Source organism: Rosa chinensis, chromosome 2 (assembly GCF_002994745.2).
Source record: "Rosa chinensis cultivar Old Blush chromosome 2, RchiOBHm-V2, whole genome shotgun sequence".
Taxonomy (NCBI): Eukaryota; Viridiplantae; Streptophyta; class Magnoliopsida; order Rosales; family Rosaceae; genus Rosa; species Rosa chinensis.
The window spans coordinates 6,351,029-6,372,073 of NC_037089.1; the positions used below are offsets into that span (position 1 = coordinate 6,351,029).

At 39.1% G+C, this 21,045-nt stretch overlaps 5 protein-coding genes across 15 annotated transcripts; 2 read left to right on the forward strand and 3 right to left on the reverse strand.

Moving 5' to 3' along the window:
- Positions 1–1,035: 1,035 nt before the first annotated feature.
- Positions 1,036–3,747, reverse strand: LOC112183470 (pectinesterase 31). 2 transcript variants are annotated; one of them, XR_005807138.1, is made up of 4 exons: positions 3,619–3,747; positions 2,241–3,403; positions 1,590–1,860; positions 1,036–1,457 (listed from the first exon to the last, which is right to left on the reverse strand). XR_005807138.1 is itself a non-coding variant. In XM_040515267.1 (2 exons), the coding sequence occupies exon 2, from the start codon at positions 3,387–3,389 to the stop codon at positions 2,439–2,441; it is 951 nt and encodes a 316-aa protein (XP_040371201.1). In that variant the 5' UTR covers positions 3,390–3,403; positions 3,619–3,747; the 3' UTR covers positions 2,095–2,438. The 2 variants fall into 2 exon arrangements, 1 of the variants encoding a protein (XP_040371201.1); XM_040515267.1 differs by lacking the exons at positions 1,036–1,457; positions 1,590–1,860 and having other exon boundaries at positions 2,095–3,403.
- Positions 3,748–5,817: 2,070 nt separating this feature from the next.
- On the forward strand, positions 5,818–9,142 carry LOC112187938 (probable protein arginine N-methyltransferase 1.2). Of its 2 annotated transcripts, XR_002931258.2 has the most exons (10): positions 5,818–6,141; positions 6,672–6,682; positions 6,785–6,940; positions 7,056–7,119; positions 7,235–7,377; positions 7,695–7,782; positions 7,882–7,997; positions 8,086–8,236; positions 8,691–8,974; positions 9,027–9,142. XR_002931258.2 is itself a non-coding variant. In XM_024326913.2 (9 exons), exons 1-9 carry the CDS (start codon positions 5,895–5,897, stop codon positions 8,894–8,896), a joined length of 1,182 nt encoding a protein of 393 aa, XP_024182681.1. In that variant the 5' UTR covers positions 5,818–5,894; the 3' UTR covers positions 8,897–9,121. The 2 variants fall into 2 exon arrangements, 1 of the variants encoding a protein (XP_024182681.1); XM_024326913.2 differs by having other exon boundaries at positions 8,691–9,121.
- Positions 9,143–9,293: 151 nt separating this feature from the next.
- Positions 9,294–11,657, reverse strand: LOC112187939. Its single transcript, XM_024326914.2, has 7 exons — positions 11,356–11,657; positions 11,144–11,254; positions 10,866–10,934; positions 10,513–10,644; positions 9,939–10,016; positions 9,718–9,849; positions 9,294–9,633 (listed from the first exon to the last, which is right to left on the reverse strand). Exons 1-7 carry the CDS (start codon positions 11,563–11,565, stop codon positions 9,442–9,444), a joined length of 924 nt encoding a protein of 307 aa, XP_024182682.1. The 5' UTR covers positions 11,566–11,657; the 3' UTR covers positions 9,294–9,441.
- Positions 11,658–12,641: 984 nt separating this feature from the next.
- Positions 12,642–15,101, forward strand: LOC112188991. Its single transcript, XM_024328244.2, has 5 exons — positions 12,642–13,506; positions 13,764–13,816; positions 14,009–14,175; positions 14,293–14,444; positions 14,532–15,101. Exons 1-5 carry the CDS (start codon positions 12,726–12,728, stop codon positions 14,846–14,848), a joined length of 1,470 nt encoding a protein of 489 aa, XP_024184012.1. The 5' UTR covers positions 12,642–12,725; the 3' UTR covers positions 14,849–15,101.
- On the reverse strand, positions 15,048–19,562 carry LOC112188989 (pentatricopeptide repeat-containing protein At2g03880, mitochondrial). Of its 9 annotated transcripts, none has more exons than XM_024328240.2 (5): positions 19,361–19,562; positions 16,077–19,162; positions 15,900–15,954; positions 15,654–15,819; positions 15,048–15,504 (listed from the first exon to the last, which is right to left on the reverse strand). In XM_024328240.2, exon 2 carries the CDS (start codon positions 19,160–19,162, stop codon positions 16,217–16,219), a length of 2,946 nt encoding a protein of 981 aa, XP_024184008.1. In that variant the 5' UTR covers positions 19,361–19,562; the 3' UTR covers positions 15,048–15,504; positions 15,654–15,819; positions 15,900–15,954; positions 16,077–16,216. The 9 variants fall into 9 exon arrangements, with proteins under 9 accessions (XP_024184008.1, XP_040370584.1, XP_024184007.1 ...); XM_040514650.1 differs by having other exon boundaries at positions 16,077–19,165; XM_024328239.2 differs by having other exon boundaries at positions 16,077–19,268.
- Positions 19,563–21,045: the final 1,483 nt, after the last annotated feature.

Here is a 21,045-nt window from a genome sequence, read left to right on the forward strand (position 1 = left end):
CTGTAACCGTAACTAAATCTATAATTTTGGGTATGTTGGTGTAATTGGGTTTATGTAATGGTGGTTTTTTGATTGTGACGATGATCATACTATAGCTAAATCAGAGTTTAAAAACACTTTGATATTTGCAACTTTAAAAAAAAAATTAATAGTAAGAAACTTTGTGGCTGGAAATCTGGAATGAAGAAGAAAGATAAAGAAAGAAATACTTTCAGAGATTGCAAAACACGAGAATTATACAGGATAAATACTATGTTTTTTGCAATATACCAGTAACATGCAAGTGGTTTGGTGGTTAAGGATTTCATTTGCATGTGTGTTGGGGTGGGTTTGAGTCTCCCCAACCTCGAAGTCAAGAGTTTATTTTAGATTTTTCCATATCTGGCTGGCCAGGGCCATTTTGGGAATTTGACTTCCATGTGGGCCCCATTTTTGCTTAGTTAGAATGTCATGTCAGCAGCTTAAATTAATGGAATTCCGATGGAGGGATCTATTGGATGAGAAGATGATACTGTGAGGGTGTTTTTGATGAAATTAAAAGTCAAGGGACTGAATTGATGTTGGTCCTAGATCACAGGATATTAAACAGTATTTAGCCCTTATCAATATATGCGAAGACCAATGTAGGATATTCTAGATCATATAGGACCAGTAAGACAAAAAATGTATCCAATGTAAACTTATCTTCAAGGTTTCTGGAAAATATACCATACGCTCTAATTATTGCATAAAACATGACAGCGAAAGCAAAACTTGAGTATAGCACGAAAGTGAAACTGTTTGTAATCTGATTTCAAGCCATATCAATCCAAATACATGACTAAGACGAAAATTAAGTTAATATGGCTGTTGAAACTTGAAATCAAAGCATAACACTTAACATGCTAAACTTGATTTATTGTACAAAAAAAAAAATCGATATGCTTGATTTGTGAAAAGAAAATCATACATATATCCTTGATGTTGAGTCTCAAAATTAATTTACACAATCAAAAGCTTATTTTTTTGACATTAGGGTAATCTAATGAACAGATAACCTTGAGGATCATATCCATAGCTGAATAGTAACATGTACAAACATTGATAATTCAGTTGCCTAGATAGTAGTATCTCTTATCCTTAATATAGTGATCGAGAACTAATAACCGTATTTAAATGCTTTAATAACATAGTATCAAGGGGACCACGAAGTTTTCTTGAAGGGCAATTATTAGGCCAGTGCTTCCCTTGATCATTATCAAGGGAACAAGTCATGTAAAGAGGATGGTTCATACCGCTGCGACAATTTTCAACCCCACAGCTCTTACAAACCATTATATATCCCTCTGAAAGAAAATCACCTGGTTGTTCAGATTTATTAGGAGTATATGAACCCACTAATTCGACTTTAGAATCAGTGCCAGAGCCAAGTGTTCTGTGAGGAGGGTGTTTTCTATGGCCCGGGTCAACCTTCTCACCTGGTTTCCATTAAAGGATTGAATAATCTCAAAACAAAAAACAACAGGCTTATTTAGGGTTTAACCCAATAGTACAAGAGAGGATTTCCAGATAATTCAACAGGAACCATGAAACAAAAATCAGAAGCATACCAGCAAAAAAAAGGTAGTCTTGTTGCAGATATGATCTTTCTGCGAGAGATCGATCGGATGATGATCCTGGTATTATACTCATGGAGGAGGGAAATTGCACAAATTGGGGATTAGGGTCAGTGAGAGGTGAGAGATTCCGTAGGTTCTAATTAACAGCCTGCCTATTCCTCTTCCTGGCACCAGATTTTGACACCTGGAGACTCCTGTGAACCACACTGAGCCTAGCAAGGGCCGCTTTCTTCAAATCTGGTCTGTAGAAGTTATCAACCACCTAGAACAATAGAAATATAACATTCAGTAAGTACTTGCATCAAGACAGTATAAAATTATTGCAACAGAGACAGTAATGTAATTAGTTCACATTCCATTTGCACGTACTTCACTTTCTATTCTCACTTCAATCAGAAGTTCATTTTGGTAACCACAGTATCATGTTAAGTTCATGCAACCTTAAGAGACCAAAAACTAATAGAAAGTTGGAGGAGAACTGTAGATACTCAGAAACTGAGAAAAGTAATTGAGATCCCAAGAGTTGGATTTTATTCATCAAATAAAGACTTTGCACATAGGCCGGTCTTCGTAAACAAGATATGATAAAATTGGGATCATTTCTCAAATTTACTCAAGTTATTACATAAAATAGCCATCTACCATTTGCCTCAAAGAGTTTCCTCAGCCATCAGTTGTTGTTAGGGAGTTCGATCATAGATGATCAGCAGTACTGCCGAACAAGGCTTATTCTGAAACAGTAATTGCGTGCTTTTTTATTCACTCATCTTAAAACGAAGTCTAAATATTCTCTATCATTATTTGTTGGGAGTCATCCCCATGTAGTTCTGATTTAAACGTCTATGCAGAATGTGGTATTCTTAGGGCCATTCTCTGAGCAAGCCAAGGCCTTTGCGGGTCTGGGTCGATGTAATAATGATTGAGGAAATGGTCTGCTTCCTCACATCCCAGTTGTCTAGCCCATGTCACTCGTTTTTCTGGGCAACTACCCGGTCCGAAACACCTGTATTCGTTAAAGCAAGCGCTTCCTTCATTCTCTGTTTTATCCCAATTATTCCAGCCTACATGTTTGATGCATGCATCCATATATGTAAATGCAAAGACCACTCTTCCACAAGGTCCCCATGGTCGTCCCAGAAATGCGTATGGAGTACCTCCATTTCCAGTGATTACACATCTTAGGAACACATATCCTGTTGCCTCCTCGCATGAATTTCTTTTGTGCGCGGTTATGAAACCTTCCGACTTGCAGTGGATATGACAATGCTCCAAAAGAGCTGTGCTATTGCCGAAAATGAAGTCTACACTTCCTTCAATATAACAATCTTTCAAATACTGCTTTCCATGATGTAAGTATAGGGTATCCTGCCATCCAAGGAATCTGCAGTTATAGAAGGCACACCTATCCGCTGTTACTCTCATTGCCACAGCTTGGCCTGAACCCTCAGGAGAAGAGTTCTCAAAAGTGATATTCTCAGCAATGAAGTCCTCTCCTTCCAGTATTGTACTCCCACATGCAAAAGTCCCAGTCCCAATCACCTCAGAATTCTGGTGGTGCTCGATTTTGGTGGCGGTGTTGTTCCACGTCAGCACAGTCTCCTCCGGAAGCAAACCAGTCAGTGTGATGAGGTTCTTGGTCTTGGGGACATACACCGGCTGCTGGTAGATGCCGGGAGATATACGAATCACAATGCGACACGTGTTTTTGAGAGGCACGGCGTCGATGGCCTCCTGTACGGTGCGGTAGTCACCGGAGCCGTCCTGTGACACCGTTTTCACACAGTCGGACATTTCAAGGCGTTTGCCTAGAATTATTTTGTTGAGAATTAGACTGGATCAAATAAAAAGAAAAAAAATGCATGCGGTGATTTGAAATCGATAATATTACCAAAAATCCTACCACATAAACCAATATCTCTCTTTCTGAAGTTTCATACAAAATCCCTAAGCACGCTTCTTTACTGTTTTATAACCTAACAACACAGATAGTGAACAGGAACACTGAAACAAAAATATATACCAGCAGGAAATGGAGTCTCGTTGTGGATCTGATCTTCTTATGGGAAACCCGATGAGGATCGTGGTACGTACCCTACTCATAGCGAAGAGTTGTGGATTAATAGGGTTCAGTTGAGGGGTGAGAAATTTGATAAATAACCTATTTTAAGCCTTCAAATTGACTTTTATCCATGTTTCTCTAATCAGTTATAAAATAACCACATGAATAGATCAAAGCTCTTAACTACCCCCTATTATAATTCTAGTTTGAGAAATTTTAGAAAATGACATACGTTAGGCATTTAAACTGACTTTTGAGTCTTTGACCATGGCCTTTTTTTTTTTTTTTTTTTTAAATAAACGGTTGGTGCGGTTGTCTTCAAGCCTTGATTAATGAAACTATCAAATATGGGGGGAGGTGACATAGAGCCTAAACCCCTGATTACAATAAGCATTTAGAGACTGTCTTGAAATGTTATCTAGAGACCCTATCAAATAAATGTATACAACTAGACACCAACCAGCAAAAAGTGCTATAATAGCTAATATATTTAATTTGACATAACGGAAAGATAATTCGATACAAACGAAGCTAAGAAAGATTGTTAGCAGCAGGTGTTGACATTTATTTGCATGGCTCCCTTCAAAAGGGTAGGGTTAAGCTCGGCAGAGGGTTAACAGGGGCATAATTACCGAAAGCATAGCTTTCCTACTATGTTGCCGCTAGAAGATAAATCCAACGACATGTAACTTTACCCTGTCACTAGGAGGTTGCGACCATTTAACCTTGTTATTTTAAATAGATGAAAATGACCATATAAAGAGATCGGAGGTCTTAACCGTACTTATTAAAATTATGTGTAATCCATATAAAGAGATCAGAAGTCTTAAGAATAGGGTTTTGGTTGATGGATTACACATAATTAACATGGGCGGTTTAGACTTTTGCTCTATATGTATGATAATTATTCAACTATTTAAAAAAAACCGCACTAGCCCTTTATTTAAATTGACTTTAAATAGTTGATAAATGACCTATTCTTGATGGTTAAGGGTTTTTAGGGGTTTTTAGTTCTTCATTCGATCAACTTGCTCATACGAGTACTGTTTAATGCCACAAGCGCGCGTGTGATGAAGCAAACCGAAACAAGTTCAGTGGCCTGCCGCAGGCCGCAGGAAGTTACTTGCAACCTTTCGTATAGAAGTCATTGCTAAAGCCAGCACCTTGCTGAAAGACTTGGAAGCAGTAAGGTTGGTCACAAGGATAACGTTTTAAGTACTAATTCCTTCATCTCATAGATCGACTCGATCTCCCCATTCTTTTATGCCTGAAGGGCAACTCGTAGGCCGGTGCTTACCATGATCACTATAAAGGGGGACAAGATGACGGTGCAAATCGGTGCGACAATTTTCAACCCCACATATCTTAAATATCCCTTTGACAGAACATCATCCGGTTGTTCAGATTTTTAGGAGTATCAGAGACTAGTGTGTTGTGAGGGAGCGCTCCAGGGCTGTCCCTTTTGGCCAAAAGAACCCAGTAGTTCCGATTCAGGATCAGTTTAGCCAAGTCTTCTTCTCTTCTAAATTGTCAACAACACCTGGTTTCCATCATAGAATTGGATAAAGAAAAAATATCTCATAAATAACAAGAAGAAAAATAAATCTTGAGTGGAACATGTACATAGAGCCAGTTGCATTAATCTGCAAAGATATTTATGAAACTGATACCCATGAAGCCAAAATGAGTTAGCTAGCTGAATTCATCCAAGATTAAAATTTTGGTACAACGTACATTATCCCTTAGGTATATGATACTCACCATACGATCAAAAAACTCATTTTTTTAGCATGTTCAAGAAATAAGATTGAAATTTGAATCAACTCGATCCACTTTTGGACTCAAAGATTGGTTTGAGAAATGGATAGTGGCATGATTACAACTACTATGCATGAAATCCATTTGGGGAAAGCCATTGATTCAAATACTTCGGTCTGTAACTTCAAAATTCAATCAAGATTCCAAAAACTTGAATCAAAGACTCGTGTATTTACTATTTAGTCGTGCTGATTCCAAAACTACTTGTCGTTTCTTGGAGATGATATCTAATTGGATTGATCAACGGTCCTGATTTGTTTGCACGATACGGCGTCGTTTGGTCTGAGCTCTCGCGCGGTAACTATATACAACGACCCACTTCAACTTTCTAAAAGCTTTCTTAAACCGCGAGAGAGAGAGAGAGAGAGAGAGAGAGAGCAAGTACCCAAAAAACCCTCGTAAAACCCTAATCCTCTCCCATGGGTCGCCGAAAGAACCAAAGCACCAAGACCACCAATTCGTGCTCGACGGACTTGGCCCAAGGCTCAGCGACTCCTGGGTTCGAAGACGAAGTGGGTGTCATAGACCACGACGAGTCCATGTCCATGTGCGACCCTGATCTCGACAAAGCCGTCGACGACTCCATGGGCGAGCCCGAGGTCTCCTTCGTCGACGCCAATGACAAAACCAGCGCCGACTATTACTTCGACTCCTATTCTCACTTCGGTAACTTTCTTTTTTTCTGGGTTCATAAAAGCTTTGATTTTTATTATTGGGTTTTGGTAAAGTATTGAACTTTTCAGTTGGCTTGGAGCTTTAGAGGAACATCTTTGGTTTTTATGATTGGGTTTTGGTGAGGTTTTGTAAAGTTTTGAACTTGGGTTCATTGGCTTTAGTTGAGTTGGAGCTTTGGTTTTGAGCAATGATGTAGTGATGGCAGAGCATTAGTGTATGTGTAATCGAAATTTCGTAGAGTTTGTTATGGTCTGTTTAAGAAGTTGTTGAATGCTGAGAAAATAGATGGATATGAAAAAAGGAAAAGTTTTGGTTTTTATTGAACTCGGTTGTATTGGCTTTGGTTGAGTTGGAGTTTTGGTTGTAGTGTGTAAAGTGATTATATAGTTGTCTAATTTTTATAGAGTTCCCGTATGCTGTTTAAGAAGCAGTTTTGATTTTCTTGATGTGTGTTGTTTTTTGTGTAATTGGTTCATGTATGCAACAGAACACTTATTTTAGTGCTCTTTCTGTGATTGCAGGTATTCACGAAGTAAGCGTGACAATCTTGGATGAGAAGCAGTTTCGTATTTCGTTCTTGTAGCTTTCTTGCGAATAGTCATTAGATGTTGTGCTGACTATCATTATGTTGCAGGAGATGTTGAAGGATCTAGTGAGAACCAAGACGTATCAAAATGTTATTTATCAGAATAAGTTTCTATTCAAGGACAAAGTTGTTCTTGATGTCGGAGCTGGGACTGGAATTTTGTCCCTATTCTGTGCAAAAGCTGGTGCCAAGCATGTTTATGCAGTACGTATTTCTCCAAAGAAATTCTGTTGACACATGAGTTTCTTTAGTTGCATTGTAGACTTCCTAATTATTAGTCCGTCTACATCTATTTAGTAATGTTGATTTGCTTCCACAGGTTGAGTGCTCAGATATGGCTGAGAGGGCAAAAGAGATTGTTGAAACTAACGGGTTTTCTAATGGTAATTCTCTTGTATTTCATTCCTGTATCTAGCTCTGATCTGCCACTTGAGCCTTAACTCTTAACATTGTTCATAATACTATCCTGCTTACTTATCAGTTGTTTTATAAATGCAGTTGTTACCGTTCTGAAAGGAAAGATTGAAGAACTTGAGCTTCCGGTTGCTAAAGTGGATATAATTATTTCTGAGTGGATGGGATACTTTTTGTTGTTTGAGAACATGTTGAATACAGTCCTCTATGCTCGTGATAAATGGCTTGTAAGTATTATTTGCAATTTTTATTTTTTTAAAATATTCTGATATCCAGTGCAAGAATAAGCAAGCCTTATGCAAAGTTGCAGATTTGTCAATTGAGGGTGGTTATTATTATTATTAGAAAAAAGAAAAAAGACCTAGACTTTTTAGTTGGGTGGCTTAGGTTCATCTTCAAGGGATACAATTCCATTATAGTTGTGTGTTTTGGGATACTATATGATAAATTGGAGCTAGGGGTATACTCTTATAAACTTTCAAAACTATGATCTATCATGCTCTGGCTTATTTATAGGAAAAATTCGTTCTTTTCCTGTTTGTAGGTAGATGATGGAATTTTGCTACCGGACAAATGTTCTCTCTTTCTGACAGCTATTGAGGATGCAGAGTACAAAGAAGATAAGATAGAATGTAAGCCTTCTGATCTCATGTGTATTTACATATAGATTGTTGTTATTTTTTGTTTGGAAATATCGCTTATTTCCTCTTCCAATTATCTCAATATTCCAGTTTGGAATAATGTATATGGCTTTGACATGAGCTGCATCAAGAAGCAAGCCATGATGGAGCCTCTTGTGGACACGGTTGACCAAAACCAAATTGTTACTAATAGCCAGCTACTCAAGGTGGGAAATACATATGCCTGCACTGCATCAGATAAGCGCTTTGTCCTTTTATATGCCTCACTAACATTCTCCACTTTTCTTCACTCAGACAATGGATATATCTAAGATGACTCCTGGAGATGCTTCCTTCACAGCTCCTTTTAAGCTTATTGCTGAACGTGATGATTTCATTCATGCTCTTGTAGCCTACTTTGACGTGTCATTTACAAAATGTCATAAATTGATGGGCTTCTCCACAGGTCAGTATATGTGTTCTTTACCTCCTACTTTTGTTTTCTGTCCTGATCAAAATTCCTTTTGGAAATATTGGCAACAAAGAAGTGTTAAAAAGAAGAGATGTTCTATTGATGTGCTTCCAATGTTTTCTACATGCATTTATAGATAATTGCCATAATGTTCTTAGTACAGTGTTGTGCCCTTGTTTCACTCATGTTCTGTCACTCTGTCAATTATGTTGTGTTCAGCTTTTGGAAGGGCCATTCCATCTCTCCTCCCTTCTTTTCTTTCTCAGTACATTTGATGTTAGGGGTATTTTCATCAAATCAACATTACTTCTGATAATAACCAAAAGATAATAATGGAATCAATCCTTGATAAGTAAGCATCACTACTGTGTTAGGAGCCACGATACTTTAATAACACAATTGCTTTCTCATATGCACCATCTTTCTTACAACGTGAAATATAATGCAGGGCCAAGATCGCGATCTACACATTGGAAGCAAACAGTCCTGTACTTGGAAGATGTGCTGACAGTATGTCAAGGAGAGTCGATTGTTGGAACCATGACTGTGGCGCAAAACAAAAAGAATCCCCGTGATATTGATATAATGCTCAAGTATTCATTGAATGGTCAGCGATGCAGTGTCTCAAGGGTTCAATATTACAAGATGCGCTAAGTTGCGCTATTTTATCGTTCCATGAGAAAGCAATCCATACTTGCAGCAACTAAATGTTGTGGATTGTTTTTCGACCAGTTTTAAGAAGAAACTGCCACCATATGGATCTAGGAAATGATCTAGGAGGCAGTTTTGTAGCATTTGTACTATTAACTATTCATTTCTTGAACTTGTAATATCAAAATTTTGATTCTAAAAAGGCTTGGTATTTGATCTATTATTTAACTTTCTAAGATCTGATCTATATTTGATCCATTACCCGGGAGGGTTTCCATGACTTTGAAAAGGCATACAATATTATTCAGTGTGGTTAGTCTCACTTGAGGAGACACCATTAGCCTTACTGAAAGAAAGAAAAAAAGACCAAGAAAAAATGATAAAAACAATTGCTAAGGTATTCTTGGTGTGATGGAAACAAGAACTCAACGAAACCGTAATTCTCCCTCAACTTCCTACTTGTTGGCAATGGCAAAATCATATTGATACAATTTTAACAAAAATGTAATGGCTCTAATACAATTCCTATAGTAGTGTGATTCAGTGGTCTAAAGCTCTGCCTTGCCGGCCTTTGTACTCTTCTTTGAAGCTGTCTTTTTGAGTCCCCTCCACCTTTGCCGTAACCAGTTAGAGACCTTGTTTGCATGCTTCTTTAGTGTGTCCTTGGTCTTTATAATTCCATGGGTGATCTTCTGTTTCAAATCACTCTTTGTATTTTCTTTGTCTCTCAAAGCCCTTCCCTGTTGAATAAGTTTTTTTACATGGCATAAGAAACAAATATAATGTTCATATGAGAAATGTATAGACTGAAATATTGTAATTACCAATTTTGAGGGAAATTGAGTGTCGTCTTCGTCATCATCATCTTCGTCATCACCATCTTCGCCGCCAAAGTTTTTCATGTTCATTAAATCATCTCTTGAGTACATTTTCATGCCTGGGGCTCCTGGCATACCCTGAACAGTAAACAAGAACATGGCACAACATTCAGCAAAACACTAGCATTGTATGAAATGAAGCTCTGCACCAATGAAAGGACAATTACCTCCATAGATTTCAATATTTTTTCCATTTCAGCCTCTTTTGATGACTTGGGCACAAAAACTTCTCCAGGAGTCCTACCCTGGGAGATGCAAGATATTATCATGAGTATTCTTTCATTAGTATGGTACATAAGTGTGTTGCTTTCAAAGCAAATTGTGTGTAGTCAATCACTAGATGTACATTAACCTATTTATGTAGAGATACTTATCAAAATGATCCAGGTGGTTAAAAACAATGGTTGAGATCAATATATAAACAAGGCAGCATGTATGGATCACCACTCACCTTGTTAGGATCTGAAATGTATACATGTCGCTAAAGGATTTTATTTGTTAAGCGCATTATATGGTTTTATGCGTTATGAAATAAAGAAACAATTGGCATTCACATGTGATCCCACTGGGGTAAAAACAAATTTCAAAGAGCATCTTTATAGTGCTCAAAACATGAACTTAAGACGTATTGGAATCATGATTGCAAAGATCCCTAGTCTCTATAGATCAGCAACAACGGAGGATGTCTCACAAATGTGTCAACAATGAATTAACTAGAATATCAACCAAGAAAGCAGTTACCTTAGGAACTGGGGGAGGCTTGGCACTGCATGCTGTAGTAAGGTCTTTGCATAGATAATTAACCAAGGAATCAATGTCGGGTTTGGATTTGTATAGATATTCAGCAACATCAGTATCAGAATACCCCAGAACCTGCAGCATTACAGATTAGCTCTTTAATTTGAGTATAGTGCATCAACAATGAGGCTAAAAAAAAAAAAAAAAAACTGAAAGCTAGGAGAGAACAAATTGTAATACAGAGGAATACAAAGGGGAAAGGCAAAGAACTTTAACTTGATTAACAGCAAAGAGTATAGGTACAAGCGAATAGAGTTTCTAGATACACAAAAACATTGAAAAAAAATCCTCATTACCTCCTGACAGGCTCGCTCGATCGTCTTGCATTCGGAATTGCATTGTCCTTCAGATTCTTGTTCGACCAGCTGAAAAGTATCAAAGATCATGTCAGGACATTGAGCAACCAAATATCTATACTTTAGCCTATAAGACTTAGAAATACAAACCATCAACAGTTCAACACTGAAAAAACAAATGCTTTGAATACTAGCAATCCATTATTTCTGTTGACAAAAACACAATCTCTAAACTTTCAGTCCACAAGATCCAAAGCAATGAAGCACAAATTCTTTACCTGCAACTTATCTCCTTGTTCAACTATATCAATCAGCAAAATCCAATCCGCCTCCGCCTTCTTCAGATTACAAACATTCTCCGTAATCTCAATAATCTGATACTCCGAGATCTACCTCAAAAAAAAAACAAACACCCACAATCAAATTCCACAACCCATTACTCAACTCCTCAAACAAAGCCAATAGAACAAAACCCAGATGATAAAGTTACCTTCTTGGGTTCGACCTCAGCTCTCTTCTTCTCAACTTGGTGGTGCAACTGAGCTGCGAGCTTCTCACAGACCTGGCATTTGATGAAGGGAATGTCTTCCTTCCTCGCCACAGTCACTGGCTTCTTCGCACACTCGGAGATCGATACCAATGCCGAGATCACCACCACCACTGTAAAGATCCAAACTTGAATTGCCCTCACTTTCGCCATAGCTCTCAACAACCAGGAATGCTTAGAATGTTTTGAAGAACACAAACTAGTTTTTGATGATTTTATATAAATTTTTCGGAACTACGTTGATTTATCGAGGTTCGAACCCTGGTTGACCCAGATTGGTCAATTTGCGAGACTTGAGTTTTTTTTTTTTTTTTGTGTTACGTGTTCAGCTGCATGTGATTGGTTGAGTATAGTTTGGTCCTGCCGGCCAGTGGTTTTGGCCAATAGGGTACGAGATTACACGTATGACGTATTATATAAAACCTTTAACTAGACTCGGCAAAATGCAAAATCGTTTATAACACGATAATACAACACGAACACAAATTAAGGTTCAGTTTCATTTTCAAAAAAATAAAAATAAAAAGGATCTATTTCATATTAGGTCACCACAAGAAGTACATTATTAGAGTGTTTGAATAAGTTGAGTTAATTAACCACAAAAATGTGTAAATGGTCATTATCCTTTTATTTTATTGTTTTTTTCAATTTTCACGCCAACTTCAACTCTCAATTAGGAAGAAGAAAAAAATATTTCGACTTTACAAATAATTTATGTGTCTCTTGTGTGGCTCTAGTTTTATAAGATTTTATAAGCTTACAAAAGAAATTAATTAACGGGTTAACAAAAAAAAAATAGTGGTTGACTGTGCTCCTTAAGCAAGTTGAGGGACTTGAGGCAGAGGTCTCAAGTTCGAGCCTTGTGTATGGAAAAGACTATGCGGGGAGGGCAAGCCCACCTATTTGGTGTACTCGATGCCCGGAGGGGGGGTGTCGCTGCGTCTTTGGCGCGGCACTGTGCTGGACTTCGGGTAAAAAAAGGCCATTGCGTGCCTCCTTGTGGTCCTTCCCAGTACCTCCTTTTTAAAAAAAAAAAAAAATAGTGGTTCGGTTTAGTGGTTTGTAATTCCACAACATGACATGAAATTACACAATACAGGCACGACACGACACGACACGATATTTTGCCAGCTCTACCTCTGACCCAGACCCGGATCCGGAACTGATCCGAACCCAAGTCCCAGTAAACGACACGTAGCTTTCGAAATTCTCTTAAACCCTAGCTACCCAGCTTTCCTACAAGCTCAAAAGGTTTAGGGTTTTACTTGAGCTCAGCTCCTACTAGCTCTCACTGCAATTCAAACAGTTTCACCATGGTTCCATCTCTAATCGAGTTCACGACTTCCTCAAATCCACCAAACTCCGAACTCCAAATTAAGCTAAGCCCATCAATTCAGACCGTTGTGGATGAAATCCACAAGGAAAACCCCAAACTCTCTCCCTTGATTCAACAATTCTACCAACCAATGCAAGCTCGGGTCGACCCGCCTCTCGAATCCATCTGGGTCTACACCGCATTGACATTTCGGAGCCGGAACCACCCAAAAGGCGACATCTTGGACCGAATCGCCGCCGCAAAGGACTTGTTTCAGCTGCTCTCCTCTTGCTCAGCTCCCTGCGGTTCCTCAAAGAGCGTCGCGCTGCTCGCTCCGGTGGTGCGGTTGGCACACGACGTCGTTTTGGATTTGTTTAAGAGGGACTTGGGGTTGAAGAAAGTGATGAAGGAGGTGAAGAATTTGGTGGGAGTGATTCTGGGGTTTATAAATGTGTGCTGTTCTGGCAGGGATTCGGGTCAGGAGGAACCTTTGATTGATTCGAGTTCGGGTTGGTCTTTTTCAGGTTTAAGTTGTGTTTGGTTGGACAGAGATGAGAATGTTAGGAATTTGTTACCTTTAGTGAGTGAGGAGGTGATTGGTGGGCTTACTGAGAGATATGGGGATGTGAGTTACTTGGCTGGAGTTGTTATTGCAGAGGTTTTTTTGTTGAGACTGTGCTTGAATTGCAAAGCTGGGACTTCAGGGGAGGTGTTGGAGACAGAGTTGAGGACTTGGGCTGTTGGTTCCATTACTGGGTTCCAGAATGTTTACGTTTTCGGTTAGTATTGTTTTATCCTTGCATGAATTGGATGAATGTGTATTCGTAAATCAAGGTGTTTACTTCCACTTACATTGAGAATTTAGTGTAGGACTATTTAATGTCTGGGTTTGCTGTTTGTTGATATCACAAGAAAGGGTGTAATTCTATCATGCTTGTATGAATCTGTTTGGTAGATTTCGAGTACTGAATAATGGTATTAGTTTTGTTGATCTCGTGTTTAGTGTGCTGACTTTCTTACTCTTTCTGTTAACTAGAGGTCCTTTTGAGGATGCTGCTGGAGAAGACTTTGCCTGTTACCTCCCTTTTGGTAAGTAACAAAGTACCCTCTGTTTAAATGTTTAGTTTTGATACTACATCTGTTGTGTTGGCTGTTTCCCTTTGAATATTTAGTATCTTGATTCTACTTGTACGAAATTTAATTATCTTTGTTTTGTTTTGTTCTGAGGTGATCTTATAAGGTAATGACTAAAACAAAAACTATCACGGTGAATCTATGCAGAGTTCTGAAGACGAAGTTTTGTTGAGGAAAGCGCTGTATGATGCCATCATATTGGTCGAATATTCTTTCCTTAATCCTGAGAAAGCAATTCACATATCTGCTGAGCACATGAAAATGATTGCCATGAGAAGATTGATTCTTGCCCATGAAGCAGTGGAGTATTTTAGGTAAGAAAGACCTACAACAAATATTATTACATGTCCAGAAAGAAGAAATAAAATGTATATTTCTTGTTGTGGTTGAAATTCTGATGATACCATTAATCAATTTATGGCTTGTTTCAGGGAGCATGGTGATCAAAGGAGAAGCATCTCTTTTACAACTGCATTTTCCAGTTCACAATTGTATTCCCAAGTGGTTAAATGGGTAAGGAGTCAGATTCCTGTGGAGGATAGCTTGGTCAAATCAAAGGGAACCTCACCCAAAGCTCTTATAAGTAAGTGGCTCTGCTTACTTCCCTTGGTAGTAAATCAATAATGACATATTTACTAATGCTCTGTATAATATTGATCTCTTTCTCCAGAATGGCTTCTTAACCTCGAGCGTCGAGGCTTCTTAGTGTTTGGTGATAGTATCTTGAAGTATCATAGTCTTGATATGTCTAAACCACCAGCTTCGAAGTTAGACAGCAATGAAGTTGATGAAGACCCTATCTTTTACATCGATAAGAAGAGGCGAGGAGAACATACAGATGATGGAGAAGTTAATGAATACATTAGTGCTGCATTTTTAGCTGCTGCCAATACAATGACATCAGCGGAGAAAAGAGGGAAAAAACGGAAAGGGGAAAGCAGCGAGAGTGAAGAGGAGAGTTCACTCTCTGATGAGGACTCGGAATGAATGAGAATGCACCATTTGATGAGGACACAGAATGACAGGAGCACTATAATTTCTCATGGATGCTGTCTCGAGACTGGTGCTGATGGTCTAGGAGTTTATATGAACGGCTAACAATTTTGTATTGAAATATTATGAAATTATATCACTTTTGTTGTTGTTTGATGAGGCCTGTACCATTTACCAATTGTTTGCAAGAAACTTCATCAACAAATTGTCAAATCACTTCCAATACATCTTGTGGCTCTTTGTTATTCTTTTACAAAGTGGAAGAGCAACTGCTCCAAAATTAGCACAGAACATGGGGGAGACCCGTTTATTATCGCTGTTCTTTTTCTTTGCATAATTGAGTAATTTACAACCATTCTTCGCCTCAAAACTCTTATTCTATTCTTATGTGATCTATCCATCTCTCTTTCCGGCATTTTAAGAAATGCATCAAAATTTGGAAGACAGCAATGAGACTCTTAGAAGAGTTGCAACCCATTGAAATCTTCATTGGAGGCGATGATTGCTGAAACATAATCTTTTGTCCATATTCAGTTACATGGGTGGTCCTAGCTTCAAACCCAGGTTGTTCCTACGCGAGACAGCCTGCACCAGCCGTACCTCTACTGAAGTGGCCGCTGCTCTGTCACCACCCGATCACAAACCTGGACCTGCACCACCAACCATATCCATCCATCAGGCTCCATAATAAACATTGAACATGCTCTTTCGTTCAATCTTATGTTGGAGAATCATAGCTATGAATCAATCGTGCACATCCACATGCTAGACTCGAACTAACAAGCAAGTTGCAGCCTACCTCTATTAAGGCACTGTATCTCCCATCCAACTCTGAAGTCACGACAAGCGCCTCAGTGTCGAGGATTTCATCCCCAACAAAAAAGTGTGCAGCACCTTTAATCCTTCAGTTATGTCAGGTCTGTTGCTCAGTCCTGCAAGAAAGAAAAAGAAAGCTGCATTTCCCTCTGCAGAAAAAGAAAACCTTAATATAAGATTGAAAGAAGAAAAGGAAAAGAAAAGAAGGCCATTCCAGCACTGTCTTTACCAATGAACTGCCCAGAGAATTTCCTAACCTTTGACATTTGCCTCTCTTCGAGAAACTGAAGAAGAAGCACCCAAGTTAATAAAAACAGATAACACCATTTGAAAATCAAGAAGAAAGACAGACAACTGATTCCATCAAACTGCAGTACAGGTCAAAGAAGTTTAAGTAGCTGATTACTTTTATGCATGCTTTAACTATATCTGAAACTTCAGCGCTCTCATGAACCTCCCGTTGTTTATAGTTCATTACGAGAACAACGTTTAGTACTCACTATAGCTGAACCTGCTATCTGGACTATGGAGCTTCAAATACCAACATCACCAGAAGTCCTGACAGGAGCAAGTGCCATTCTTAAAATGATGAAATCGCTTGATGTCACGAACAATTATCTCTCTATTCATGACATCTGAGATGAGCTTCATAACATCATGGCAGTCCCCACATATGCGAAGATTTTTGAAAATACGAATAGTTTTTACAGGATCGGTGCTTAGAAGGGCATACGCAAGAGCCAACCTTTCACTATGATATTGGAGATGTTCCTCTTTTTCTTGTTCAGTGATATTGTGAAGAACATTCTCAGTTTCTGGTATATAACCAACTGAAGTCAGCTTTTGACCTAGTTCCTCCAATTTCAGATGGATTTCCTTGGTTCTTGGATGCGAACCATCATGAGAGACAAAAGTGTGGACTTGTCCATCAACTTCAACCCAGCTACAACCAGGCTCCTTTTTAATACCCTGGCTGGACATTAATGTCCTGACTTTTCTAACATCATCCCATCTACCTTTATTTGCATAGATATTTGACAGCAATATATAAGTCGAATCCATCTCAGGTTCAAGCTCAAAAAGCTTTCCTGCAGCACTTTCACCAAAATCCACATTTCCATACTTCTTACAAGCTCCAAGAACAGTCTCCCAAATAATGGCATACGGTGTCAGTTTCATTGTCACAATAAAGCTTTCAACCTCATCAAATTTCCCAGCACTACCAAGAATATCAACCATACAAGCATAATGCTCAATGGTAGGAGTGATCTGGAAAACTTTGCTCAGCGAGTCAAAGTGCTTTTTCCCTTCTTCAACCAAACCCAGGTGACTGCAAGCTGAAAGAACACCTATGAAAGTGATCTCATCTGGCATGACGCCTTCATCTAACATTGTCGAAAAGGCTTCCAGAGCCTTCTCTCCTTGACCATATTGAGAGAATCCACAAATCATGATGTTCCATGAGACTGTATCCCTGGAAGCCAAACCCTCAAAGGTACCCTCAGCATCAGCAATGCATCCGCATTTTGCATACATATCAACGAGGGCACTACCAACAAACAAATCTTCTAAATGCCCAGCCTTAATTGCCATCGAATGGAGCTGCCGCCCATTTTCCAGCATAGCTATACGGGAGCAAGCACTCAAACAGCCAGCAAGAGTGAACTCGTTTGGCTTCACTCCTTCTTGTTGCATCTGACTGAAACAAGCAACAGCTTTCTCTGCTTGATCAGTTTGTACATAACCAGTAATGATGACTGTCCAAGTGAAAAGATCTCGATTACTCAATCTACTGAAAGCTATAACAGCATCATCTAAGAACCTACTTTTGGCATACATGTCAATGAGAGCCGTCCCAACAAAGTCATTATCATGGAGGCTTGTTTTGACAATATGGGCATGCACTTGTTTCCCGAGGTCTGCATCCAAGAGGCTAGAACAGGATCTTAAAATACTGATGAAGGAATACATGTTGGGCTTGCAACCTTCAGCAAGCATTTGGTGGAATACTCTTGGACCTAGGTCGTGTGCTCCAGATAGAAGGGCATTCCATGAAATCAGATCATGTTCTGTCATTGCCTCAAAAACCTGAGCACCATTTCTCACACATCCAATTTTCATATACATTGTGATCAGAGCATTGCTGACTGGAAGATCAGATTCATAGCCATATTTCCATATAAGAGCATGGATGCTCTCACCAAAATGGAGGTCTCCAAGATCAGTGGCAGCACTAATAATACTAGAAAGGGTAAATTGGTTCGGTGAGATGCCTGTGCTTATCATTGAACGAAATAGTCTAGCCATTTCCTGGTATTGCCTTTGTTGATCAAGGCAAGTGATAATAGCACTCCAGGCCACTACATCAGGATCTTTAATCGTCCTGAATACTTTTACTGCATCAATTGCCATTCGACACTTAGAATACATATCAACAAGACTGCAACCCAGGAATTCATCAACCTCAAACCCAACTTTGACAACCAAAGAATGCACAATCCGACCTACTCTCAAATTTTCTATGTTTGCACAACCTTTAAGGACAGTAGACAAGGTGAACTTACTTAACCTCATATCTGATTCCGTCATTTTGCAAAACAATTTCAGAACTTGATTTCCATCACCTTCCTGAGCATACCCATTTAGCAGGGCATTCCATGATACAACATTCTGCTCAGGCATACAAAATAACACTCTATTGGCGAGTTCCATCTCACCACATTTTGCATAAAGATCAACGAGAGCAGATCCAACAAAACCATCGGAAAAGAACCCCGCTTTCACTGCTTCAGCATGCAACTGCTTTCCAAAGCTTAAATCTAAGCACAAAGAACACGCTTTCAAACCAGTAGCCAACGAAAAGTCATTTGCTCTTGTACCATCTTTCTTCATCTCACAGAACAAATTAACAGCATCAACACCAGAACCTTTGACCACAAACCCATGAATTAAAGTAGTCCACGACACAACATCTCGTTCAGGCATCTCACCAAGCACTTTGCGGGCATACGCAGAATCCCCACATTTCGAGTAAACATTAACCAACGAAACCCACAAATGCGAATCAGGGTGTATCCCATTCTTTATCACCTGCCCATGAATAGCCTTCCCCTCATTCAAAGACCCTTGTGAAGCACAGGCACGAAGCATCCCAGAATACCGTATAAGCCTCTTCTTCCCATTCCAAACGAAAGGCCTGGCTTTCACATCATCTCCTACTATTTCCTGATCACCCACATTCCCATTATCTAATCCTACTTGAGTCTCCAATTTTCGGGTATGGTTTTGAGCCAAATCACTGATTGGACTCGACTCAACAACATTCACAGCAGCACAAGAACAAGACTTCAATCTAGACAGCAACAATGACCTGACACTGGGACTAATCTTGCCATGCAATCGAACCGAATAAGTAGTGGGTCTTTGGCAAATTGGCAGTAACAGGCCTCGAAACCCCGGTGACATTCCCAGAGCAATTAGGTCACATTCCATCTACTTGAAACAGTGTTTAAATCAATCAAATGCATCAAAGAACAAAACTTTAACAAACCCACCAAAATCAAAAGGCTACCCAATAAACACTTGAACATCCCATAATCTACAACAGTAAATAAGTTGAACTCAATTATCAGATTAAACACAAAAATTTCAAAAAAAGAAGAAGAAGGGAACTTTCATGTACTCACTTACAAATGCGACGACGGCGAATACGGAACGACGGACGCAACGGCGGTTTGCGGGTGGTGCTTCTTTTTCTTCTGGAAGTTTCTGGGTATCCTCTGTCCTCTATCTTCTTCTCTTTCTCTAAATTGCTGCAGGGTTTTGCCAAATACCCTTTTCTCTTCTTTTTTTGTAGGGTTTTACTTAAACCCTGGAAATGGAATGGCAGGGGTTTTTCTTCTGCACTCGATGAAAAGAAACAGATAATGAGTGCGACGATGTCGTTTTGGTTATTCAGGAGTAATTAGTATTTTTCATTTCTTTTCTTTGGTTATCTAGAGTGAAAAGCATTCCATACCCCTATTACCATTGTATAACAACAGGCCCGCTCACCTGCGGGACTACTTTTCAGGGACAAAAAGGGACAGATGGTCTATGGCCATTAGATTTAAATGAACCAGATCCGAGGGGTGAAAGAAACTGTACAAACCTTCATGGACTCCACCCAATCCGTTACCCATCGTCATTCGCTGCTCTCTCTCTCTCTCCCCCTCTCTCCTCTCTCTCTCTCTCTCTATTCTATCTGGCTCATTCAATCACTGGGGTTGGTCTCGTTTGAGACTCATGAATAATTAAACATTTATTAATAGTAAAATTCATTGGAATTTGGGTTTGAATCAAGGGTGCGAACTATTACAAATTCAAGATTGATTTCTATTATTTTTTGTATTCTGGAATGAACCAAAATCTAGCACCACTTAGCATGTAAAGGATGAAGTTGATCTTTCTTCTGTTTTGTTTCAGCATAATCACAAGTTTTTTTATATGTAATGGATTGTAATATGCATAAGTTGGGTTGTCATTCAATGAATGTTTTTTCATTCATCCACTGCCCAGAACTTGTGTATATTCTTTTGCATTATGATTATAACTTGTGATTGTGAATTGGGATGTCTGTTACATGTCACTGACCAAGTAACTGTAACTGGTCACGTAACTGACCATGTCACTGACCAAGTAACTGACCATGTCACTGACCAAGTAACTGTAACTGGCCATGTAACTAGTCACGTAACTGACCATGTAACTGACCAAATAACTGCCCATGTCACTGACTAAGTAACTGCCCATGTCACTGACCAAGTAACTGGTCACCTGCCCATGTCACTGATCATGTCACTGACCAAGTAACTGCCCATGTCAGTGACCAAGTAACTGGTCACGTAACTGACCATGTAACTGACCATGTCACTGACCAAGTAACTGCCCATGTCACTGACCAAGTAACTGGTCACGTAACTGACCATGTCACTGACCAAGTAACTGACCATGAGACTAAACGGGATTGGATAATAGGTTAAAAAAAAAATTGTTTTAATGATTTGCCGTTTTATCCGTTTGATCAACTGAATTAAGATCCAACGGCTGGGATGGTTTTGTCCCGTTTTGTCCCTTTATTTTCGTCCCGCAGGTGAGCGGGCCTGTGTATAACAATGTATGTACTATATTGAATAGAACTATACACACGTGTATGACATGACATACACCCAGAATCTGAAGGCTGAAGTGTGTGCAAGTCATAAGTAACATTTATTTCTCATGTACTTATGACTTACACACCGTTAGATCATGTGTATATGTCATACATGTGTGTATAATAAAAATTTCACCGAAAAAAAAAGAAATGAGAAATACTAAAGAAAAGAAGAGTTAGT